The sequence below is a fragment of the Danio rerio genome, chromosome 8 (assembly GCF_052040795.2).
Source record: "Danio rerio strain M-AB ecotype USA chromosome 8, GRCz13ab, whole genome shotgun sequence".
Lineage (NCBI taxonomy): Eukaryota > Metazoa > Chordata > Actinopteri > Cypriniformes > Danionidae > Danio > Danio rerio.
In genome coordinates this window covers 188,742-215,000 of record NC_141028.1, presented here as the reverse complement: position 1 = coordinate 215,000, position 26,259 = coordinate 188,742, and the positions used below count along the sequence as shown (strand labels likewise).

At 40.1% G+C, this 26,259-nt stretch overlaps 2 protein-coding genes across 6 annotated transcripts in view; one reads left to right on the top strand and one right to left on the bottom strand.

Annotated features, from left to right (window-relative positions):
- Positions 1–26,259, top strand: part of sema6a (sema domain, transmembrane domain (TM), and cytoplasmic domain, (semaphorin) 6A) — a 95,852-nt gene that overhangs the window by 59,809 nt on the left and 9,784 nt on the right. Inside the window, exons 10-19 of one of the 5 annotated variants that reach the window (XM_087262851.1) lie at positions 3,493–3,710; positions 4,292–4,423; positions 8,290–8,445; positions 9,087–9,260; positions 12,893–13,033; positions 13,561–13,638; positions 16,565–16,623; positions 19,307–19,327; positions 19,422–19,463; positions 21,806–21,931. In XM_087262851.1, the coding sequence (XP_087118977.1) occupies positions 3,493–3,710; positions 4,292–4,423; positions 8,290–8,445; positions 9,087–9,260; positions 12,893–13,033; positions 13,561–13,638; positions 16,565–16,623; positions 19,307–19,327; positions 19,422–19,463; positions 21,806–21,931 (1,147 nt within the window). 5 annotated transcript variants of the gene reach the window in all.
- On the bottom strand, positions 11,390–16,567 carry LOC148679663 (uncharacterized). Its single transcript, XM_088651069.1, has 2 exons — positions 13,504–16,567; positions 11,390–13,417 (listed from the first exon to the last, which is right to left on the bottom strand). The coding sequence occupies exon 1, from the start codon at positions 15,140–15,142 to the stop codon at positions 13,865–13,867; it is 1,278 nt and encodes a 425-aa protein (XP_088507195.1). The 5' UTR covers positions 15,143–16,567; the 3' UTR covers positions 11,390–13,417; positions 13,504–13,864.

The following is a 26,259-nucleotide window of genomic DNA, read 5'->3' as shown; positions in this document are numbered from 1 at the left end:
AACAATGAAGAAGTGCTGTAGGCACTAATGTATAAAGTATTAGTACATTTTTTTTTTGTTTGAGTACAGTTAGTGTGATATCCAGAGAGGCAATTGTAGATTAGGAAGGGAAGTGGAGACTAAATAGTTGAGTTTTTAGTGGTTTCTTGAAGACAGCGAGTGACTCTGCTGTTCTGATGCAGTTAGGGAGTTCATTCCACCAACTGGGCAGATTGAGCGCGAGAGTTCGGGAAAGTGATTTCTTCCCTCTTTGGGATGGAACCACGAGGCGACGTTCATTCACAGAACGCAAGTTTCTGGAGGACACATACATCTGCAGAAGTGAGAGCAGATAAGAAGGAGCAAAGCCAGAAGTCACTTTGTAGGCAAACATCAGAGCTTTAAATTTGATGCGAGCAGCAACTGGCAGCCAGTGCAAACGGATGAGCAGCGGAGTGACATGTGCTCTTTTAGCTTCATTAAAGACCACAAGAGGTTTGATAGAGTTAGCTGGAAGCCCGGCTAGTAGAGAGTTGCAATAGTCCAGTCTGGAGAGAACAAGAGCTTGAACAAGGAGTTGAGCTGCATGTTCAGATAGGAAGGGTCGGACCTTTCTGATGTTGTAGAGTAGCCACTGAACACATGAAAACGAAAGTATCAACCAAAAACTAGGGAGTAGAAAGTGCAGATAATTGTGTAAAAATGTAAAAGTAAAAAGTTGTCAGAAAATAAACAGTGGAGTAAAGTACTGATGCCAGAAAAATCTACACAGGCTCATTCTATACACACAGTCATGAGGACGTTTCTGGAGAGCGCGGATTATGTAGCCGGAGGTGCGTATGGCTGCATTCCATTTCTTAAGTGAACGCTACAGGGCGGTGTGACGCCGTTACTTCTGGCGCTTCCCAGCTGACCGCTTACCTCCATGCGGAGGGCTTTCCTGCTGCAACCAGCTCGTCCAGTTAGCTCATCGTGTACATCGGCAGACCTGAGACGCAGAGAGGAGTTGACCACAACCGTGTTCGAGTCTGGGGAAGAGCGATTGCAGAAATCAGGTTAGACAAAAACAGAATCCAAAACATAAAGTGAACGAGTGAACAACAGGGTGAGAATGTGGTAACATCAGCAAACATGGTCAAAATGAGACGAGGGCTTTTCCTTTTCTGGACGGCTTTTGTGAATCATTGGTTGGGTTTAGGGAAGGGGGTGGGCGGGTTAATCAATAAAATTGGTTGGGTTTAGGGAAGGAGGAGGGTGGGTCAGTCGATTGGCCGATTAGCCATTCAGTCAGTCAGACAGACGGTCAGTCGACAGCGGTCTCTGGTGGGTTTACATGAGAACAGCGGCGTGATCAGCTCTCACAAAAGACATTTGAGATACGAAAAAGTGCACACCGCGGCCTCTCGTGGATTTGTGAAATGAAAAACAGCAAGAATACGTACCACCCACGACGTATATCGCAGTCTCCAGAAACGTCCATGAGTCTATGTTTTCAGAATGAGCCTGGGTGGAGAAATACTGTATCTACTTAATACAGTAGGGAAGAATATGTGCTTCGTTACTTCCCTTCTGTGCTGTGTGTTTGGTGAAGCGCACTGGGTTGACATCAGGGCTCTCCAGTGTTTTTCATATATGAGCTACGGGTAGAGAACTGAGAGTGGCTGAGAGACACTTTCACACCTTCCAACTGATTAAATAATATTCAGGTCCACAATTATGCAGAAAGTTTGTGTTTAAATGTAAATAAGAGCTGGTAAATATTATTTTCCACAATGACGCCTCTTGCACATCGTCCTATTATCTTTTGTGAGAAGCCTGGAGCATTTACAGTCAATATTAAACTTGCTGGATAAACAACAGTAACTTTAAGTCAGAATTTGTCAGGAGTGTCAATACTTTCGGGCTTGACTGTATAATCAGCTGAAGTCAGAATTCTTCACCCTCTTGTATATAATTTCTGTTAAATGAGTTCTGTTCAGCACATCTCTAATCATAACAGTGTTCATAACTCATCTCTAATAGCTGATGTGTTTCCTCTTCTCCATGATGACAGTAAATAATATTAGACTAGATATTCTTCAAGACACTAGTGTTCAGCTTACAGTGGCATGTAAAGGCTTCACTAGGGTAATCAGGGTAAAGTTAGGGTAATTAGGCAAGTCATTGTATAACAGTGGTTTGTTCTGGAGACAATCCAACACTAATATTGCTGAAGGGGCCAATAATATTGAGCTTAACATGACTTTAACACTATTAAACACTGCTTTTATTCTAGCCCAAATAAAACACATCAGACTTTCTCCAGAAAAAAACTGTAGATTAATCAAGATTAATCACAATTAATCATTTGACAGCACTAATAGATTTGAATATAGAATACAAAGAATACAGCTCCTTTACAGAAAACAGCATCATGTATAATAAATACTGTAGTTATAAGTGCAAAAGGAAATCTGTAGTTGTGGGTTTCATCAAGCTTGGGTTGTCAGGTTTTAATGAAGTAATTGCAGTCTTGCCAATATCACTTCAGTAAAGCTGCAAAGGTGGATATTTATATGATCATCATATTTATATGATCATCTAACACATGCTGAATACAGAATATAGTCCCATGAGGGAAATTAAAAAGCTGAATTTGATTGTAAATGAATCTTATTTTAAAGTAGGGATGTCCAAGTCATTTGATTTTGAGTATCTACTGATACTGAAAGCCGATGCGATACCTCTATAATACATAAAAAAGACTATAAAGAACAGTGAAGACACAGGTCCAGGATGTTCTTATTCCATGTGTTGTTTCTGAGCTGCATTATCTGTTTGTTGTGGTAAATGTAGCCGTTTCCTTTCTACCTCTTGCAATCCCAAGCATACATATCTCACAGTTTGCTGTGGCAATGTTGTCATCATCAACTTTACAATACCTCCAGTCTGCAGACATGCTCACGCTTTCTGCTTCTGTGTTCTACTTTAACTGTGTATAACCGATAGCATCTCTGCAACACAGTGATGTCACACCACACGCCCTGCTGTTTCTGTGAGAAGACAAGACAGAGCTCTAACTCTGCACCACCGCAGAACTATAGATGTGTTCAAAATAATGACAATTTATATATACATACATATTTGAGTCCTGATCGGAGGTAATGTCTGATTCTGATCGAGTCTGAAACTGCGAGACCGGATCTGGGCATCACTATTTTAAAGCGAAAACATTCAAGCAAACAATGATTCTGCTTCCCTCATTGTCAGATTACTCTGCTTGTTTTCAGGGGAAACTCTCTTCATTCTGACTCAGTATTTCTGTACATTTCTGACTATCTGTTTTGCTAGTCTTGAAAATGCTTCTGGATTTAAAAGTTTGTAGACATTTGGACTAGAAGCAAGACAGAAAGAGTGGATCTGCTGTGTGTTGAAGTGGTGATGTTGATGTTATGTTGAGCACTGGAGAACTGACTGCATCTAGACAATGCTGTGGTCTTATATTCATATATGGTGTGTGTGTGTGTGTGTCAGGTGGTGTTTCCGCGTGTGGCGCGTGTGTGTAAGAGCGACAGCGGCGGCTCTCAGCGTGTGCTGGAGAAACAGTGGACATCTTTCCTGAAGACGCGCCTGAACTGCTCCATTCCTGGAGACTCACACTTCTACTTCAACATCCTGCAGGCCGTGACCGACGTCATACACATCAGCGGACGAGACGTGGTCATGGCCACCTTCTCCACACCCTACAACAGGTCACAACACACTCTCTGCTGTCTCTGACGTCATCTTCAGCAGCTCAAACACTCTAATGGCTAATGATCAGACGGCTGCTTCTCACTCAGGGCTGCTGGGCATGCTAATGAGATGGAGGGATGGGCACTATTGGGCGGGGCTTTAACCATCAAATCAAAGTGTTTCTGCATCAAGTCTGATTAGAGCAAACAGAATTCACTCATGTTGAGCATTAGAGGCTGCTGGAGATCCTCACACACTGCTGACACACACACACACACACACACACACATTACTGGGTTAAACCTCTTATAAGAGTCATTTCTGCATAACAGGTGCTCTTTAAGTAGTCTTACAAGGCTCTCTGGAATAATTAATTCTGATTGGTCGATCACAAGATTTCCAAGGCATGTTATTCCCGGATAAATCTGATTGAATGGATATTTTCTACCGGATGCTTCACAGTAATATATTAGAGTATAACATTACATTAGTCAATACAAACACAGTTGTCGTCTGCAGACACACACACACACACACACGACTGATTGCCAGTGTGTTATTCTGTCTAAAGTGTGTGTGTGATTACTGTGTGTTCCAGTATTCCGGGATCAGCTGTGTGTGCGTATGACATGTCAGAGATCGCTCTGGCCTTCACCGGACGCTTCAAAGAGCAGAAATCACCTGACTCCACCTGGACACCTGTGCCCGAGGAGAGGGTGCCCAAACCCAGGTACACATGTCTCTCACACACACATACTCACACACACACACACACACACACACACACACACACACACACACACACACACACACACACACACACACACACACACATGTTTGGTTGTCAGGCACAGTCAGACAGCAGTGACAGTGACAACAAACAGTTTTAATGAAGGAATCTGCCAAATGAATTAAATTACCAATCCTATGCAAACTCGTCTGTATTTGATGAATAGATGATTTGCATATGTAAATACCACATTACAGTAAAAATTGTTGATCAGTTTTCTCCATGTTCAGCTGTAATTCTTGCCTTAAAGCAGCTCAGACCAACATTAATATTTATGAAATCATAATATGGCAGAATAATCATGTTGTGCAGTCAGTGAAGTTTGTTTATAAAGTAACGTCGAGAGGATCAGGTGCTTATGATTGATCACAGCCGGTCCTGCATTATTCTATGCTTATGATTGACCAATTAGACGATTCCTAAGCCACTATAAATACCCTCAGCTCCTTATCACAGCCATCCTCATTTTGAAGAATCCCCCCTCCACCCCTACTCCTCCTGCTCTTTCCTAGATGTGTGGCACGGTGGCGCAGTGGTTAGCACTGTTCCCTCACAGCAAGAACGTCACTGGTTCTAATCCTTACCAAGCCAGCTGACGTTTCTGTGCGGAGTTTACATGTTCTCCCCGTGCTCACATGTGTTTCCCCCGGGTTCCTCGGTTTCCTCCTTCCGTCCAAAAACTTGCAGCTTAAGTTAATTGACTAATCAGCACATAGACATGCTGCTAGTCAGTAGTTATCTCTTAAGAGTGATCACTATCTGTTCACTAGCTCTCTCCCGGACAGCATGCCAAACACACTTTATGATCGCTCATCAGCTGAGGGTGAACTCTTGAATCATCATCTCCTGCACAGATCCATGAGTTCAGATGATCTGAGAATGGTGTGCAGTAGATTCCGGCTCTGCTGTTGGTGTAATGCTCAATACTGTACAGTGCTGGACACACTGATCATCTCTCTTTTACATCAGATCTGTGTGCAGATACAGTAGATCAGTCAACAGCAAAGACAAACTCATCTAACAAACACTGAAGATCACAGCGCAACAATTAGACACACACGTGCATACGCTGGAGGAAATATTAAATGCGGTTTAATACAGAGGAAAATCAAGAGAAACCAATCAAATTGAGTTGAAATGTTGTAGTTAGTAATATTGTGCAATAACTGGTTTGAATGTAAATGTGCTGTCTCACTGTTTCATGAAGATGTTCAGTAACATAACTCTTATTTAATGAAGAGAACTGATTCATGTCTGTAATGCACTAAAATATATTGTGTATATTGACTGAGAGATGGACTAACTATAGACGTTCAAAGCAGCGAGTCCTCATTCATGCAGTGCTGTATGTGTGTAGTATGATAACTACTAGTGATAATACAGCCGGCGTGTGTGTGTGTGTGTGGATCTGGAGTGCTTCTGCTCCTCCATGTGTGTGTGTGTGTGTGTGTGTGACGGACAGACGGCAGGAGTATGGCCTGCGCTGATTAACATAAAATGAGGGTGTGTGTGTGTGTAACGAGGTCAAGTGTTAATGAGAGAGCGGGTGTGTGTTCTAATGTTATGCTGATTCCCCTGCTGGAGACAGTCTGCTGCTGCTGCTAGAACACTCAGATCTGCTGCTCACTGAACCACAGAGTACACTCTATAACACACACACACACACACACACACCCTATAGTTCTGTACTGTTCTGTCAGTGATGATGATGATGAAGATTAAAAGCATTAAGATCACAAGATGAAGATGATTAATGATGAGGATGATGATGATGAAGATGGTGATGATAAAGATGATGAGGATAATGAGGAAGATGATTAATAATGATGATGATGGTAATGAAGATGTTGATGATGATGATGATGGTGATGAAGATGATGGTGATGATGGTGATGAAGATGATGGTGATAATGATGATGGTGATGAAGATGATGGTGATGATGATGATAGTGATGAAGATGATGATGATGATGGTGATGAAGATGATGGTGATGATGATGATAGTGATGAAGATGTTGATGATGATGGTGATGAAGATGATGGTGATGAAGATGTTGATGATGATGGTGATGAAGATGTTGATGATGATGGTGATGAAGATGATGGTGAAGATGATGATGGTGATGAAGATGTTGATGATGATGGTGATGAAGATGATGGTGAAGATGATGGTGATGATGATGATGGTGATGAAGATGTTGATGATGATGGTGATGAAGATGATGGTGAAGATGATGATGGTGATGAAGATGTTGATGATGATGATGAAGATGATGATGGTGAAGATGATGATGGTGATGATGGTGATGAAGATGTTGATAATGATGGTGATGAAGATGATGGTGAAGATGATGAAGATGATGATGGTGATGAAGATGATGGTGATGATGATGAAGATGATGATGGTGATGAAGATGTTAATGATGGTGATGAAGATGATGAAGATGAAAATGATAAAGATGACAATGAAAGTAGATGATAAAGCTTTTAAAGATGACGATGATGAAGATAATGAAGATGATGATGATGAAGATGCTGATGATAGTGATGCTGAATAATGATGAAGATGATAGTGATGACGCTATTGATGATGATGATGAAGATTATGATGATAGTGATGATGATGATGATGATGATGATGATGGTGATGATGATGATGATGATGATGATGATGGTGATGATGATGATGGTGATGAAGATGATGGTGATGATGATGAAGATGATGATGGTGATGAAGATGTTAATGATGGTGATGAAGATGATGAAGATGAAAATGATAAAGATGACAATGAAAGTAGATGATAAAGCTTTTAAAGATGACGATGATGAAGATAATGAAGATGATGATGATGAAGATGCTGATGATAGTGATGCTGAATAATGATGAAGATGATAGTGATGACGCTATTGATGATGATGATGATGAAGATTATGATGATAGTGATGATGATGATGATGATGATGATGGTGATGAAGATGTTGATGATGATGGTGATGAAGATGATGGTGATGATGATGAAGATGATGATGGTGATGAAGATGTTGATGATGATGGTGATGAAGATGTTAATGATGGTGATGAAGATGATGAAGATGATGATGATGAAAATGATAAAGATGACAATGAAAGTAGATGATAAAGCTTTTAAAGATGACGATGATGAAGATAATGAAGATGATGATGATGAAGATGCTGATGATAGTGATGCTGAATAATGATGAAGATGATAGTGATGACGCTATTGATGATGATGATGATGATGAAGATTATGATGATAGTGATGATGATGATGATGATGATGAAGATTATGATGATAGTGATGATAGTGATGATGATGATGATGATGGTGATGATGATGATGATGATGATGGTGATGATGATGATGATGATGAAGATTATGATGATAGTGATGATAGTGATGATAGTGATGATGATGATGATGATGATGATGATGGTGATGATAGTGATGATGATGATGATGATGATGATGATGAAGATTATGATGATAGTGATGATGATGATGATGATGATGATGATGATGAAGATTATGATGATAGTGATGATAGTGATGATAGTGATGATGATGATGATGATGATGATGATGGTGATGATAGTGATGACGCTATTGATGATGATGATGATGATGAAGATTATGATGATAGTGATGATGATGATGATGATGATGATGATGATGAAGATTATGATGATAGTGATGATAGTGATGATAGTGATGATGATGATGATGATGATGATGATGATGGTGATGATGATTAATGATGCCGAGTGTGTTCTCTGTGCTCTTCAGGCCGGGTGTGTGTGCCGGCTCGTCCTCCGTGGAGAAGTTTAAAGTGTCGAGTGAGTTTCCGGACGATTCTCTGAGCTTCATCAAAGCCCACCCGCTGATGGAGGAGGCCGTGCCCGCCATCGCCAACCGGCCCTGGTTCCTCAAGACCATGGTGAGGTGAGTGCAGGATATCAGCATCTGAACATTACTGGAGAATCATGTCTGACTGTTCCTGGAGCTCACGGTGAGGTGAGTGTCAGGAGCATTAATAGAGGAGGAGAATGATGGAGAACATTCCAGAAGCTCCAGCCGGCAGGAGAAACACCACTGACTGTTCCTCAACAGAAGAGGAGCTCCGGCATCTGCAGACCCTAATGCAGTGTGCTCATGCAGGAGCGAGACTCTTTCAACAGGCGTGAGTGTGTGTGTGCGCGTTTGTGTGTGTGTGTGGTGTGTGTGTGTGTGTGTGTGTGTAAATGTGCCCCAGTAAAAGTGAATGACTGATAAGACATTAGCTGGAGAAGCGGCGTGTCTGTTCCTCTCGGAGATTACAGCGCTTCAAAGACTCCCGAGATGTGAAAAGATGAAGAGAATATGTGTGTCATTTATTTGTCGTTATATATTTCCATCCTGCCTGTTTTAATTAGCATGAAACTGTATTTGCATAGTGATTTGGAAATGAAACATACATTTGATTAACTGAGATGAGCTGGGTAATTGGAGCGGCGGGCGCCAGATAATGCTTTCATTTCTGCTTCAGCAGGAGGCTGAGATTCCAGCGTAACCCGTGTGTGTGTGTGTGTGTGTGTGTGTGTCAGGTACCGGCTCACTCGTATCGCAGTGGATAACGCCGCCGGGCCGCACAATAACCATACGGTGGTCTTCCTGGGCTCTGAGCGAGGAATCGTCCTGAAGTTTCTGGCTAAGATCCGCAGCGGCGCCCTGAACGACAGCCTGTTCCTGGAGGAGCTGAACGTCTACAACGCAGAGAAGTGTGTATTCCAGAGCCCTTTATCAGGTTTCAGCGCGCGGTCAGTAAATTAAAGAGCGCTGCTGCTGAGCAGTGTGTGTGCTGAATGATTAAAGCCAACAGAGTCTCTGATATCTGCTGACACACACACGCGCACACACACTGGAAAAACAGCACAACACTGCCAGTCCGTGCTGCGCTCTATGACATGTATCAGTTATTATAGCAGTTATTACAGTTAAGCACAGCAGAGGCTTGTTACTGTGAGTTATACATGTTTAAATCCACACAGCATTAGACACCTGCAATAATCAGTCAATTTATCATATAGCTCATAGACGTGGCCTCAGTGTTTTTGGTGACACAGTAGATAAATATATATATATATATATATATATATCGGCCATCAGAAATGACCATCAGCAACATCTGATCTGATCCGCAGCCTCTGCTGTCTGTCTGTGAAACTATGCAACAGTGACTTTAACAATGCCACTAAAAATAACTATAATCATAAAAATAAAATGTTAATGTCAGTGTCCACACCAGCCCACAATAACTGACAATGACTATAACAATACAGATATACAACAATACAGATAACAACAACTATAACAATACCGATATACAACAATACAGATGACAACAACTATAACCATACCAATATACAACAATACAGATGACAACAACTATAACCATACCGATATATAACAATACAGATGACAACAACTATAACAATACTGATATATAACAATACAGATAACAACAACTATAACAATACCGATATACAACAATACAGATGACAACAACTATAACCATACCAATATACAACAATACAGATGACAACAACTATAACCATACCGATATATAACAATACAGATGACAACAACTATAACAATACTAATATATATCAATACAGATGACAACAACTATAACAATACCAATATACAACAATACAGATGACAACAACTATAACAATACTGATATATAACAATACAGATGACAACAACTATAACAATACTGATATATAACAATACAGATGACAACAACTATAACAATACCAATATACAACAATACAGATGACAACAACTATAACAATACTGATATATAACAATACAGATGACAACAACTATAACAATACTGATATATAACAATACAGATGACAACAACTATAACAATACCGATATACAACAATACAGATGACAACAACTATAACCATACCGATATTTAACAATACAGATGACAACAACTATAACAATACTGATATATAACAATACAGATGACAACAACTTTAACAATACTGATATACAACAATACAGATGACAACAACTATAACAATACCGATATATAACAATACAGATGACAACAACTATAACAATACTGATATATAACAATACAGATGACAACAATGACTATAACAATACCGATATATAACAATACAGATGACAATGACTATAACAATACCGATATATAACAATACAGATGACAACAATGACTATAACAATACCGATATATAACAATACAGATGACAACAATGACTATAACAATACTGATATATAACAATACAGATGACAATGACTATAACAATACTGATATATAACAATACAGATGACAATGACTATAACAATACTGATATATAACAATACAGATGACAACAATGACTATAACAATACCGATATATCACAATACCGATAACAACAATGACTATAACAATACTGATATATAACAACACAGATTACAACAACTATAACAATACCAATATATAACAATACAGATGACAATGACTATAACAATATCAATATATAACAATACTGATAACAACAATGACTATAACAATATCAATATATAACAATACTGATAACAACAATGACTATAACATTGCGATATATAACAATACCGATAACAACAATGACTATAACAATACCAATATATCACAATACTGATAACAACAATGACTATAACATTGCGATATATAACAATACCGATAACAACAATGACTATAACAATACCAATATATCACAATACTGATAACAACAATGACTATAACATTGCGATATATAACAATACCGATAACAACAATGACTATAACATTGCGATATATAACAATACCGATAACAACAATGACTATAACATTGCGATATATAACAATACCGATAACAACAATGACTATAACATTGCAATATATAACAATACCGATAACAACGACTATGATAATATCGATATATAACAATACTGATATATAACAATACTAATAACAACAATGACTATAACAATACCGATATATAACAATACAGATGACAATGACTATAACAATACCGATATATAACAATACAGATGACAACAATGACTATAACAATACCGATATATAACAATACAGATGACAACAATGACTATAACAATACTGATATATAACAATACAGATGACAATGACTATAACAATACTGATATATAACAATACAGATTACAACAATGACTATAACAATACCGATATATCACAATACCGATAACAACAATGACTATAACAATACTGATATATAACAATACAGATGACAATGACTATAACAATACTGATATATAACAATACAGATGACAATGACTATAACAATACTGATATATAACAATACAGATGACAACAATGACTATAACAATACCGATATATCACAATACCGATAACAACAATGACTATAACAATACTGATATATAACAACACAGATTACAACAACTATAACAATACCAATATATAACAATACAGATGACAATGACTATAACAATATCAATATATAACAATACTGATAACAACAATGACTATAACAATATCAATATATAACAATACTGATAACAACAATGACTATAACATTGCGGTATATAACAATACCGATAACAACAATGACTATAACATTGCGATATATAACAATACCGATAACAACAATGACTATAACATTGCGATATATAACAATACCGATAACAACGACTATGATAATATCGATATATAACAATACTGATATATAACAATACTAATAACAACAATGACTATAACAATACTGATATGTCACAATACTGATATATAACAATACTGATATATAACAATACTGATATATAACAATACCGATAACAGCAATGACTATAATAATGCTGATATATAACAATACAGATGACAATGACTATAACAATACCGACATATAACAATACAGATAACTATATCAGTGACTGTACCAACCGGTGATAACTATGACAATAACAGCTATTGTAACTGATAACAATTCCTTTAACAGTACCAAATGTTGTCTCTCTGTCAGACTACTATAGGAACTGCAGCTAGTTTCCATCGTAACATGAAGCCAATCTGTTCAGTTTGCAAAAAAGAAACCATTCAGTGCATTTCTGTTGCTGTTAGAGCAGCTCACTGTGGTATTGGTAACTTAGCAACCATCAGTAAACAAACCAAGCATAACGGAGTCACAGATACGTGTAATGTTTACTATGTCATGCTTACTCTGCAGATGCGTTTACAAATGATTGGCTTTAACCCCTTTTGGCACAGATATCTCACAAACTTTTTTGAAAACTAACCAATGAAACTAATGAAAGAGTTTACGGTTGTTGCGCCTCGCAGGTGTAGGACTGACGCTCTGCTGTGTGTGTGTGTGTGTGCAGGTGCAGTATTGACGGTGTGGAGGATAAGCGCATCATCAGTATGCAGATCGACAGCCGCAGCCGATCTCTGTTCGTGGCCTTCAGCTCCTGTGTGGTTCGAGTCCCGCTCGCGCGCTGCCAGCGCCATGGAAAGTGCAAGAAGTGCGTGCAGATCACACTATTCATCAGTCTTTCTTTCTTTTTAATTCTTTTAAACCTGTTTGAACACGTCTTTCATTTGCTAGTGATCATCATGTGTTTAGATGTGAGTGTCAGTGTGTCAGTCTTCAGGATATCTATAATCCAGTGTGTCCAGCACTGACAGAGTTCACCTGTCGCAGGAAAATCTGAGCCTAAGAAAAAAACTCCTCAGTGTTCAGCCCAGTATACGTCTAAAAATACATAATAAAGATCTTTTCAAAAGTCTTAAATGTGACCTGCAGAAAGCCTGGTGTGAAAGCGCCGTGCTCCCCCTCCTCCAGCAGTCTGAGCTTCAGATGTTTGGTCCACGTTTGGTGCACACCTGAACACAAGCTGCTGTCACACCTGAACAAACCAACCACACCAAACAGACAACATTAGATTTAACCGAAAGCACCCTAAATCTTCCCCTCGCTAGTGTCCACACTAACCCTCCTCAGTTCAATTGCTCTGTGTCTCTATAACAGTGTCCCGTGTGTCTCTGTCAGGTCCTGTATCGCCTCCAGAGACCCGTACTGCGGCTGGGTGTCCGAGGGCGCCTGCAGAGAAATCACATCTGATGCAAAGTAAGTGCCTCGCTCTCAGGCCTGTAATTATAGATCACAGCCGCCAGCGCTGATGTCACTCTACCCAGAGGCATGATGGGATTGTGGTTTGAGCCGCTGGAGCTTCTCATCTGGAAAAAAAGAGTGTTTGACCCCAGAACGGCTCTGTAATTCATCTCTTTATTTATATCACGTATTAAATGAGCAGCATGTGGCGTTTGTGAACGCCTGCGTCATCATGTGATCATCATGGCTGCTTCTGATCTGTACAGCTCATATACACTACATTACTGCTCATATACACTGCATTACAGCTCATATACACTGCATTACTGCTCATATACACTGCATTACTGCTCATATACACTGCATTACAGCTCATATACACTGCATTACAGCTCATATACACTGCATTACTGCTCATACACACTGCATTACTGCTCATATACACTGCATTACTGCTCATACACACTGCATTACTGCTCATATACACTGCATTACAGCTCATATACACTGCATTACAGCTCATATACACTGCATTACTGCTCACATACACTGCATTACTGCTCATATACACTGCATTACTGCTCACATACACTGCATTACTGCTCATATACACTGCATTACTGCTCATATACACTGCATTACAGCTCATATACACTGCATTACTGCTCATATACACTGCATTACTGCTCATATACACTGCATTACAGCTCATATACACTGCATTACAGCTCATATACACTGCATTACTGCTCATACACACTGCATTACAGCTCATATACACTGCATTACTGCTCACATACACTGCATTACTGCTCATATACACTGCATTACTGCTCATATACACTGCATTACAGCTCATATACACTGCATTACTGCTCATATACACTGCATTACAGCTCATATACACTGCATTACTGCTCATATACACTGCATTACAGCTCATATACACTGCATTACTGCTCATATACACTGCATTACAGCTCATATACACTGCATTACTGCTCACACACACTGCATTACTGCTCATATACACTGCATTACTGCTCATATACACTGCATTACTGCTCATATACACTGCATTACTGCTCACATACACTGCATTACTGCTCATATACACTGCATTACAGCTCATATACACTGCATTACTGCTCATATACACTGCATTACAGCTCATATACACTGCATTACTGCTCATATACACTGCATTACAGCTCATATACACTGCATTACTGCTCATATACACTGCATTACAGCTCATATACACTGCATTACTGCTCACACACACTGCATTACTGCTCATATACACTGCATTACTGCTCATATACACTGCATTACAGCTCACACACACTGCATTACTGCTCATATACACTGCATTACTGCTCATATACACTGCATTACAGCTCATATACACTGCATTACTGCTCATATACACTGCATTACAGCTCATATACACTGCATTACTGCTCACACACACTGCATTACTGCTCATATACACTGCATTACTGCTCACACACTGCATTACTGCTCATATACACTACATTACGGCTCATATACACTGCATTACAGCTCATATACACTGCATTACTGCTCATATACACTGCATTACAGCTCATATACACTGCATTACAGCTCATACACACTGCATTACTGCTCATATACACTGCATTACTGCTCACACACACTGCATTACTGCTCACACACACTGCATTACAGCTTATATACACTGCATTACAGCTCATATACACTGCATTACTGCTCACACACACTGCATTACTGCTCATACACACTGCATTACTGCTCACACACACTGCATTACTGCTCATACACACTGCATTACTGCTCACACACACTGCATTACAGCTCATATACACTACATTACTGCTCATATACACTGCATTACAGCTCATATACACTGCATTACTGCTCATATACACTGCATTACTGCTCATATACACTGCATTACAGCTCATACACACTGCATTACTGCTCATATACACTGCATTACTGCTCACACACACTGCATTACTGCTCACACACACTGCATTACAGCTTATATACACTGCATTACAGCTCATATACACTGCATTACTGCTCACACACACTGCATTACTGCTCATACACACTGCATTACTGCTCACACACACTGCATTACTGCTCATACACACTGCATTACTGCTCACACACACTGCATTACAGCTCATATACACTACATTACTGCTCATATACACTGCATTACTGCTCATCTGATTGAGTTTTTACTCTTTAGAAATGGAGCGGATGGAGGGTATCTGAGCTCAAACTCTGTAATTGTTCTAAAGTGACTTAGGAAAGGATTATGGGATACGATCTGTGTCCACAGTTCAGCAGAAGCTTTTCTAAAACATGCCTTAAGCAAGAGTGTGTTTGTTTCTCTCTGGAGCGTCAGAGATCATCATCGTTATAATCTTATATTGTCTTTCTGCACACTCATATACAGATAACAGAGCTTAGCATTGAGAGGCATCACGGGGAAAAAGATATGTTTGAATAAATCTGAGCTCAACTTCACTCTAGTTGGTGATTATATTGCAATCCATCCGCCATCAATTCTGCTCAAATTATCTTGATTTTTATAGTGCTTTATAATGTAGACTGTGCACTTAATATAGATAAAGAACAGATAGTTAAAGTCATAATACTGCAAACTGTGGATCATTCCAGCAATTCAGAAGTCAGTAGTAAAGCGCAGTGTTTTATTCATATTCACAGCACATTTGGGATCTTGTTTTCTGCTTCATTTTGACATGATATTGAATGACGTTTGTTCCCTCAAACATGTATTATTATTTGAAAATGTACTTGAGATTGAAGTCAGCTAGTGTGAAATAGAGGTGTTGAAGCCAGTCGTCTCACTGCGTGTGTGTGTGTGTGTGTGTGTGTGTGTGTGTGTGCGTGTGCGCAGATGGCCGTTCGAGCAGGACGTGGAGCAGGGAAACACAGATGGACTGGGCGACTGCCAAAGTAAGCAGAACCCGTTTACTGAATGCTGGACACACACACACACACACACACACACACACACATACAGCTGCACTGAACTTCTGCAAAGCCCCGTTCACACCAAGAGCCACTGATATTGATACTGGCAGATGATAAATGACATTAAATAGCTACAACAATACCGATAATTAACTATCTCAGCATCCACACAGCTGACCATGACTATAACTGTAATTCCAACAATAACAAGATCAATATTAGTGTTCACATCAACACTGGTTAACAATGACTTTAATAATACAGATATCAACAATGACTATAACAATAACAGCAATGCCTATAACAATACTGATATATAACAATACCGATAACAACGACTATAACAATACCGATAGCATTAACAATACCGATAACGACTTTAACAATACCGTTAACATCAATGACTATAACAACAATACCTATAACAAGACAGATATATATCTATACCGATAACAACAACCATAACAGTACTGTTAACAACGATAACTATAACAATATCTATAACAGCAATGCCTATAACAATGCCGGTATATACCAATACTGATAGCAACAATGACTATAACAATACCACTACAAATAACTATAATAATAAAGATGAAATGTTAATGTCCGTCCATACTAGCCCACAATAACTGACTATAACAATACTGATATATAAAAATACTGATAACAACAATGACTGTAACAAAACCGATAACAACAATCACTTTAGAAATACCTAAACCAACGACTATAACAAAACATATACCAACAATGACTTTAACAATAACAACAATGACTTTAGCAATACCGATAACAACGACTATAACATTAACAACAATGACTTTAGCAATACCGATAACAATGACTATATCATTAACAACGACTTTAGCAATAGCGATAACAACGACTATAACATTAACAACAATGACTTAAGCAATACCAATAACAATGACTATAACAATAACAATGATTTTAGCAATACGGATAACAACAACTATAACATTAACAACAATGACTTTAGCAATACTGATAACAACGACTATAACATTAACAACAATGACTTTAGCAATACCGATAACAACAATGACTATAAGAAAACACATACCAACAATGACTATAACAATAACAACAATGACTATAAAATACCACTAAAAATAAACTATAATAGTAAAGATAAAGTAATAATGTCAGTTTCAACACCAGCCCACAATAACCGACATTGACCATAACAATACTGATATATAACAATACTGATAACAACAATGACTATAACAATACCGATATATTCCAATACTGATAACAACAATGACTATAACAATACCGATATATTCCAATACTGATAACAACAATGACTATAACAATACCGATATATTCCAATACTGAAAACAACAATGACTATAACAATACCGATATATTCCAATACTGATAACAACAATGACTATAACAATACCGATATATTCCAATACTGATAACAACAATGACTATAACAATACCGATATATTCCAATACTGATAACAACAATGACTATAACAATACCGATATATTCCAATACTGATAACAACAATGACTATAACAATACCGATATATTCCAATACTGATAACAACAATGACTATAACAATACCGATATATTCCAATACTGATAACAACAATGACTATAACAATACCGATATATAACAATACTGATAACAACAACGACTATAACCATACCGATATATAACAATACAGATAACAACAATTGCTTTAACAATACTAATATATCTTAATACTGATAATAACGACTATAACAATACCGATATATAACAATACTGATAACAACAATGACTATAACAATACCGATATATAACAATACAGAAAACAACAATGACTATAACAATACTAATATATCTTAATACTGATAATAACGACTATAACAATACCGATATATCCCAATACTGATAACAACAATGACTATAACAATACCGATATATAACAATACCGATAACAACGACTATAACAATACTGATAACAATATATCACAATACCGATAAGTATATCAGCGACTGTACCAACCGATAACTATGACAATACCAATACCTTTTCCAAATCTGATGTACAATACATATCAGCATCGGTATAACTATATTAGTATCCACAGCAGCTAACAATGACTAAAAATAATAACCATAACTAAACCGATAACTATGATAATATCGATAACTGTGGCAATAACAGTAACTATATTAGTGGTAATGTTGTTTATTCTACATTTTTTCACTTAAATGCTCCAACGCTTTACATCTGGATGGATTCTGATTGGCTGTCAATGTTTTCATAGTTCATCAGCCGAAACTATAATCCTGAAAGTGATTTGTGTGTTTTTCACAGCGCAGCGGGATTCAATATTAGAGTTTGAGTTTATCATCGCCGTAAACGCGTCGTAAATCAGTCTGAAACACATCCGCACGCATGACATCATTTCAGGAGTTATTTCTGAACTCTTGATCTCGGTAATGTTCTGCTGCCGCGGGTTTAAATGTGTGGCTAGATTAATTCAGTAATAAAATGAGTGTGTGTGTGTGTGTGTGTGTGTGTGTGTGTGTGTGTGTGTGTGTGTGTGTGTGTGTGTGTGTGTGTGTGTGTGTGTGTGTGTTTGAGAGAGAATCCTGTTCCAACCAATTAACACCTTTTTTCATTTGTCTCCAGATTCGTTCGTGGCTCTGAACGGTGAGTGAAACGCTCCATCTTCTTCTTCTTTCTCTCCTCATTTTCAGACTCTCATTAGCCGAGTGTTTCATGTCTGTAATGGCTTTTCTTGTAGAGCTCCAGCGCAGGAGTGATTTTACCCAGAATGCTCCACGCGGTCAGTTTCTCCAGTCTTTCTGTGTGTAGCTGTAGTGTTTGTTAGAGTCGCTGCTCATTGATTCGCTCTGACCTTTCCTTCTCTAATTGGATCTCTGTGGTTCACAGAGCACAGGATTGTGGGTTAGAGATGGTCAAATGCAAATGATGTTTACAGGGAATAAACACTGGCGCTTCCTCCCGAGACCCAGCAGAAATTATTCATGAAATACAATCAGGACAAAAACAGGCCGATGATGGAGAGCGGAGTCCCGGACGGCGGTTGTGACCTACATAAAGCGGAGTTCAGATCTTCAGCTGAGCTTCAGAGTTTCAGCGCTCTGGCCTTTTTACAGCTCATAATGTGTGTTTATGTTTTAAACACACACACACACACACACACACACACACACACACACACACACACACACACACACATGCAGACGGCTGGTTTCTCCTTCAGCTGCTGGTTTAGGCACAGCTTTTCTCCTCCTCTTCTTCTCGTATGTGTGTCAGCGTCCGCCGGCTCTTCCTCTGGCGGAGGAAAATGAATTATAAAATAGAGCTGTCACACTAATCTGGCGGCCCGTGGCGCTTTCTTAAATAAATCATTTTAATGACTGCGGCTGGAGCTGCTCGGCGCGGCGGTAAACAACAGAGAGTTTATCAGTGGATTAACACACGCTGGCTTTGATCAACCGTCCTGAGATCCACTAATTCTGCTTATTTATCAGCCAATCTCTCTTGACCTGAAATATGAAGTGTGATGCTTCAGGAGTTCAGCAGATGAAGAGTGAGATCTGAGGATGCTTTAGTGAACTGATGTGTGCTGTAGGAAACTAGAAATGAGTTAGTAGACTAGATTAGCGCAGCTGACGTCAGATTGATTTAGGTTTTTCAGTTTCACCAGCCTGATCTCACCAGGAAACCTGAGTATTTGACGTTTTGTCAGTTTAGTGGCGAATTCGTACGAGTTCAGTCATATGAAAACTGTACGATTTTAAAAAGGAGGCGTGGCACCTAACCCCACCCCTTACCCCAACCGTCATTGGGTGATGAGCAAATCGTACTAAATTGTACGAATTAGATCATATGAATTCATACAAATTAGCCGCTTAATCAAGAAGTTACGAGTTGCCGTGAGATTGCGTTGGGGTCACACATCAGTGATGAACGTAATCCTGCTTATTACTCACATCCAAAGCAAATCAACCAGTAGATGTGAAATGCTGATTATAATGTGGATTACAGTGTGAATGGTGTTGAGATGGGCGGATAAACAAGCATACACCTGCTCAATCATGATGACTGTGATGACGTTGGGTTCAGGTTAGGGTTTGGGGCAGGCCACGGAAATATCATTAACCTCAGAGACAAGATGTCCAGTCCTCACTAAGATAGAAAAACAAACATGTGTGTCTCAGATGTTGATGTGTGCTGAGTGTTTAGCGTGTGTGTACAGGTTTATGTGGTTTATGAGGACGCACTATTATATAATGACATGGGTATGACCTAGTTAAGGTGGTTTATGAGGACAGGTGTCCTTATAATTCAAAACACTTCCTGCTCAAATTTTGCCACAGGTTTAGGGAGGGTGGGGTTAGTGCAGGGGGAGGGGCTTATAATCAGGGTTTTTACTGTATAAAATATGTCACGCCTGTGGAGAGTCCTCATAAACCATACACAGCTGAAGTCAGAATTATAAGCCCCTTTGGATTAGTTTTTCTTTTTTTAAATATTTCCCAAATGATGTTGAACAGATTGAGGAAATGTTCACAGTGTGTCTGATAATATTTTATCTTCTGGAGAAAGTCTTATTTGTTTTATTTTAACTACAATAAAAGCAGTTATTAATTTTTTAAACAGCATTTTAAGGTCAAAATTATTAACCCCTTTAAGCTATTTTGTGTCCGATAGTCCTCAGAACAAACCATCATTATACAATAACTTACCTAATTACCCTAACCTGCCTAGTTACCCTAATTACCCTAGTGAAGCCTTTAAATGTCACTTTAAGCTGTATAGAAGTGTCTTGAAGAATATCTAGTCTAATATTATTTACTGTCATCATGATGAAGAGGAAATAAATCAGTTATTAGAGATGAGTTATTAACACTGTTATGATTAGAAATGTGTTGGAGAAATCTGCAGAACAGATATTGGGGGAAAATAATTCAGGGGACTAATAAGTCTGACTTAAAGTGTATGTATATGTCTGTGTGTGTGTGTGTGTGTGTGTGTGTCAGCTGTTGACATGTATATGTGTGTGTGTATGTGAGTGTATATGTATCTCAGCTGTCGACATGTATGTGAGTGCATGTGTGTGTGTGTCTCAGCTGTTGACGTGTGTGTTGTCTCCATCAGGCCGTGTCTCCTCCCCCTCAGTGTCTCCAGCAGTGGTCAGTGTTCCTCTGGGTCGGGGTCGAGTGCTGAAGGATCACCAGGAGCCGCTGGTGTCCGGGTCCTCAGAGACGCAGCAGGAGAGCGCGGGTAAGCCTTGGAACGACACCTGTGGAGGACAAAAACACACACACACACACACACACACTGCTTCATCTGACCCACAAACACTCTGAACCGGCAGACACACTTGTAACACACACACACACTGTACGGGCAAACATGACGTGTCTGACTATCACTAGCTGTGTTTCCATCCCAAGAGGAGCATTAGATTACTGAGGGAGACTGTAGGTGACGCGGTGGCGCAGTCGGTTCACCTCACAGCACTCAGGTCTCTGGTTTGAGTCTCGGCTGGGTCAGTTGGTGTTTCTGTGTGGAGTTTGCATGTTCTCCCCGTGTTGGTGTGGGTTTCCTCCGGGTGCTCCGGTTTCCCCCACAGTCCAAACACATGCGCTATAGGAGAACTGATCAACTACACTGGCTGTAGTGTATAGGTGTTTCCCAGTGATGGGTTGCAGCTGGAAGAGCATCCGCTGCGTAAAACGTGCTGGATAAGTTGGTGGTTCATTCCACTGTGGCAACCCCTAAAGGGACTAAGCTGAAATGTGTATGGGAACACAGCCCGTGTACACACTCCAGCCTGAGATATTGCAGCAGAGAGAGGCGCAGATGATCCCTATACAGACGCTCACTACAGTAATGATGTGGTGATTTACCAGCGTCTGTCAGAATGAGGAGCAGGTTATCTGATCGATACGAGTGATCGAGCGTCACACACACACACACTCCGGCGCTCATTAACACACACCAGCGCTTAATTGACATTGATTCTCAATAACGAAGCACTTCATCAGCCGACAGACACCAGTGTGTGTGGTTAGGTGTGTTTGCCGGTCACTGGAAGCAGTTCAGCACACTCACACACACACACACACACACACACACACGCACGCACATACACACACAATGGTGGCAGAGACACACATCTGCTTCTTCTGCTCATCTGAGCACACGTGCGGCTTCTGTCAGTTTTGGGTTGCTGTGTGTGTGTGTGTGTGTGTGTGTGTGTGTGTTCTTCATGGTCTTCAGCTGTGTCAGTCGCTGGGTTTTGTTGGGTTCTGCCGCATGGCTTTCACATTCGCTGCTCTCCTTATTTCTGATTTCCTTATTTGCTGATTTTTGTGGCAAACGGTTCTCCTTGCAGCCGGATATTTCCTTTCTGCTTTATTTATAAATCAACACGCTTCATGAATATTCACACAGGCTCCTCCCCCTCCCTCATATATGTGTGTGTGTGTGTGTGTGTGTGTGTGTGTGTGTGAGAGAGCTGTGGTGTGAAGGACGCCCGGCTCAGCATTCACCAGAATGAATCAAGATAAAACAGACACAAAAGCTCTACAAGAATATTAGTAAAACATGAGGAAATGAAGTTTATTATTATTAATTATCATTAATTATTACCAATAGTGAGTGCAGTATTCTCTCTTCTCATCTTTCAGCTAAATGATCATGCAGAAGTGCTGAATAGTGTGAATATTTATCTTCATAAAGTGTGTATTCAGCTAATCCACATGACTCTGTAACTGCTGGACGTTGATCAATAACTCTGATATATAGAGGAGCACACGTCATGCAGGAAACAGCCTGATCATCTTTTGCTTTTGGATGAAGGTTGAGCTGGTGTCTTCACAGTGTGTGTGTGTGTGTGTGTGTGTGTGTGTGTGTGTGTGTGTGTGTGTGTGTGTGTGTGTGTGTGTGTGTGTGTGTGTGTGTGTGCACCCCTCCTCCACCATCTGCTGCCATTGTGATTCCACAGGACCTTCATCCTCCTGACGGTTCGTTCCAAGGCTGAAGCTCTGATGCAGCCGCAGCGTTTGACTAACCTTAATCCACTGTCTCTCTCTCTCCCTCACTCTCTCTCGCTCCACCAGTAGATCAGTCTCTCTCTCTCTCTCTCTGTAGACCTGCGGCTCCCGCTGCTCCTCCTCTGAGCCTGTGTCCAATTTATAGGTCAATTACACACACACACACACACACACACACACACACACACACACATACACACACACACACACACACACACACACATCTCTATGGTGTGTTCCTGCATATATATACACACACACACACACACAGTCTCAGTGTTGATATGATGTCAGTGGGTGTGGTACACACACACACACACACACACACACACACACACACACACACACACACACACACACACACACACACACACACACACACACAGTGTATTTGCCTTCTGCGTTCTGCTTGACTGACTCGGGATCAGATGCTCCTGTGACTGACTCCAGCCTGATATCAGCGATATGTCAGACACCATAATTCATATATCTGAACACACAGATGAGCTGGAGATGTGTGTGTGTGTGTGTGTGTGTGTGTGTGCACAGATGTAAGTCCTCTATACACTGACCTCAATCTGCAGACAAAGCCTTTTAAACGCTGCATCCTGATCCACACACACACACACATCATCAGCTGTTCCTGCGGGAAAAACATGCGTTGTTATGTATTTAAAGGGTGTGTGTGTGTGCGCGCATGTTTGTGTGTGCTTGTGTTATGTGTGTGTGTGTGTGTATGCGTGTGCATATGTGTGTGTGTATGCGTGTGCATATATGTGTGTGTGTGTGTGTATGCGTGTGCATATGTGTGTGTGTGTGTGTATGCGTGTGCATATGTGTGTGTGTATGCGTGTGCATATGTGTGTGTATGTATGCGTGTGCATATGTGTGTGTGAGTATGCGTGTGCATATGTGTGTGTGTGTGTGTGACGTCCTCATTTGTAAAGCGGATTTAAATAAAGTTCAGGTGTAAGGTGTGTGAGGGTTATGGTCGGGTTAAGCTGTATATAAAGCAGAAGTGTGTGTATTGTGCTTATGAATAGCGCAAAGTCAACATACCTGTGTGTGTGTGTGTGTGTGTTGTGCACATTATAGCTGTGCTCCTGTAAGTGTGTGTGTAGAGCGTCTCCTCCAGCGTCTGCAGACAGATGCTGGAGCTCCTCCTGAGTGTGTGGAGACGCTAGTGAACACTGTGGTGTTAAACACAGATCGTGTGTGTGTGTTATCTACATTACAGCACACACACACACACACACACACAAACAATGAGTTTTACATCTTCATCTGCACAGGCTTTGTGTCTGAATAAATAAGAGTGTGTGTGTGAATGAATATGTGTGTGAGAGTGTATTAGAGAGAGAGAGTGTGTGTTTGTGTGTGCATGTGATTTTGAATATATGAGTGTGTGTGTGTGTGTGTGTGTGTGTGTGTGTGTGTGTGCATGTGGTTTTTGTGTGCGTGTAATTGTGTGTGTGACTGTGAATAGATGAGACGGTGTGTGTATGTGCTTGTGTGTGAAAAAGTGTGTTTGTGTGAGTGCCTGCGTGTGTGAGTTTGTATTAGTAAGAGAGTATGTGTGTGCGTGTGTGTGACTGGGAATAAATGAGTAGGTGTGTGTGTGCATGTTTGAATGAGTGTACTGCAGGAGTGTGTGTTGTTGCTGTATTGTCGTCTCCTGATAGTCTAACGTGTGCGTGTGTGTGTGTGCGTGTGTGTGATTGGTTCTGCTGCTGATTGGCCTCTGAGTGTCCGTCAGCCTTTAAGACCCCTTCAGTTCCATCTTAATAAGAATAACAGGACAGAGAGCGTACACATACACACCTCTGACCTGACGGCTGGGTTACTGTGGAGAAGAGTGAACATCACACACACACACACACACACACACCGCTCATACTCAGTCTCTGTCTGTTCCAGTCCCATTATCTGAACAAGAAGTGCTTTCTGGACAAGCAGAACATCTAGTCTAGCTCATTCATCTTCCTTCAGCTTAGTCCCTTTATTAATCAGGGGCCGCCACAGCGGAATGAACCGCCAACTATTCCAGCATATGTTTTACACAGCGGATGCCTGTCCAGCTGTAACCCAGTACTGGGAAACACCCATACACATTCACACTCATACACTACGGCCAGTGTAGTTGATCAGTTCCCCTATAGCGCATGTGTTTGGACTGTGGGGGAAACCAGAGCAACCGGAGGAAACCCACGCCAACACGGGGAGAACATGCAAACTCCACACAGAAACACCAACTGACCCAGCCGAGACTCAAACCAGAGACCTGAGTGCTGTGAGGTGACTGTGCTACTCACTGCGCCACCGCGCCGCCCTGTAGTCTTGTTTTCAGAAATGACACTGTAATGCTGAATGTTTGAGTTCGCTCTTCATGTCCTGATCTCCGACTCTCTGATTTCTGTCTTGATTTTTGCTGTGACGTTCCCTTCAGAAGGTGTGTGAGCAGCTTTTCCAGAGCTCTGACATGATCCTGACGTCTGTGTTCAGTTCAGTAGTGGAGCGTCTTTACAGAAGATCTGCTCTTTACTCTTCATT